This window comes from Halyomorpha halys, unplaced genomic scaffold, assembly GCF_000696795.3.
Source record: "Halyomorpha halys isolate HHAL.00 unplaced genomic scaffold, Hhal_1.1 Scaffold1.1, whole genome shotgun sequence".
In the NCBI taxonomy this organism is placed as follows: domain Eukaryota; kingdom Metazoa; phylum Arthropoda; class Insecta; order Hemiptera; family Pentatomidae; genus Halyomorpha; species Halyomorpha halys.
In genome coordinates this window covers 2,249,640-2,250,997 of record NW_027115366.1, presented here as the reverse complement: position 1 = coordinate 2,250,997, position 1,358 = coordinate 2,249,640, and the positions used below count along the sequence as shown (strand labels likewise).

The 1,358-nt window shown below is 33.0% G+C and overlaps 1 protein-coding gene across 1 annotated transcript in view; it reads right to left on the bottom strand.

The window, feature by feature from the left end:
- LOC106678505 (uncharacterized) overlaps positions 1 to 1,358 on the bottom strand; it is a gene marked incomplete in the record, with an annotated part of 70,989 nt that overhangs the window by 60,597 nt on the left and 9,034 nt on the right. The window contains 1 exon segment of the mRNA XM_067052431.1: positions 247 to 495. Coding sequence (XP_066908532.1) covers positions 247 to 495 — 249 coding nt within the window.

The window sequence follows — 1,358 nt, the reverse complement described above, 5'->3', positions numbered from 1 at the left end:
TCTCTTTTAGTTTAGCGTACTATTAGTTTTATCACCTTTATGGTTTGGACTAGCAAAAGTTCTTACCCTTTCCTGGAACAGGTGGAATTTTTGTTTTGCATATTGTTAGTTCTTACTTTAACCTTAAGCCCGTTTTTTTTTGGTAGTATGTTACAAACATTCATTATTTAAAAAATGCACCAAAAATCTCCAAAGATAGTACCATTTTAAATTAATGAAGGTACAACCATAGAGCAATGGACTTACCTTATTTTTCCTTATAACACCTTCAGACCTATTCTTCTTTACTAGAGTGAGTATCTCTTGCCTCACAGTGTTGAACACTTGTTCCCTCACGATCGGCGGCGCTTCGTGGGACATCAGTTTGTGCTGTTCCCTTATCTTCTTCTTCATCAATTCCTTGCTCTTTCGCCACACTTCTTCTTCTTTCCTGAAGTTTTCGTTAGACCTCCGCAGTGTTTCGACTTCTTTACTCAAGTCAACCAGTCTCAGGTCCTAAAATAGAAAGATGAATTTTTATAAAATGGACATTTTCAAAAGTAGACATTCTAAAATCTTCTGAGAAGTGAATCGGTGCAGCTGAAAGAATCAAAAAGAAATTTCCTTTCTCAATTGTAAAATATTTGTCTCATCGTTATCTTATTCATAAGCCCACTAATTTGAATTCTTTCGTTTACTTTCAAACCACGTAATAGGCGGGAAGAATTAATTCTAGTGCAAACTGTACGTAGGTAACCCGAATAGTACAAGAGCCCAAGAGGAGAAAAAAGGCAGTTATCTCGCCCCAATTTTTGATTACTTTGATTAAACCTATGTATAATTACTAGTGAAAATTGATGAGTCTGCCAAGTATAGGTAGGGGGAATATAAAATGGCGGCTGTTTGTAAGCGATAAGAAAAAATAATTTTTCAATCAGAGCTCTATATCTTAAAAAGTAGAAACAACACAAGAAAACCTAAGAGAACGTCATTTAAAGATGAGCAAATTTGCTAAAATATGAGCTCTAAAAGAGATATTTACGTTAAATAGTCGAGATATAGCTTTTTAAAAAGCAACATTTCATAAAAATGTTATGTGCGACGTGCTGAAAGATCATTAGTTTGTGAATTTATTTTGAAAAATCTATATCTCAAATCCATTTGAGGTACAGATGTACAGAACATCATTCCTATCAGGTTATTATAGCTATGGTTGATTCTTGTCCAATTTCTTTTTTTTTTTTTTTAATAATTTATTTATTGATATTTACAACTGTAAACACATATATACAACAAGTAAATTTGCTGTAGGTGACATAGTAACATGATAAAAACATGTGGAGAATCTACCCACTGATAGAACTCCAATAACATTTCTA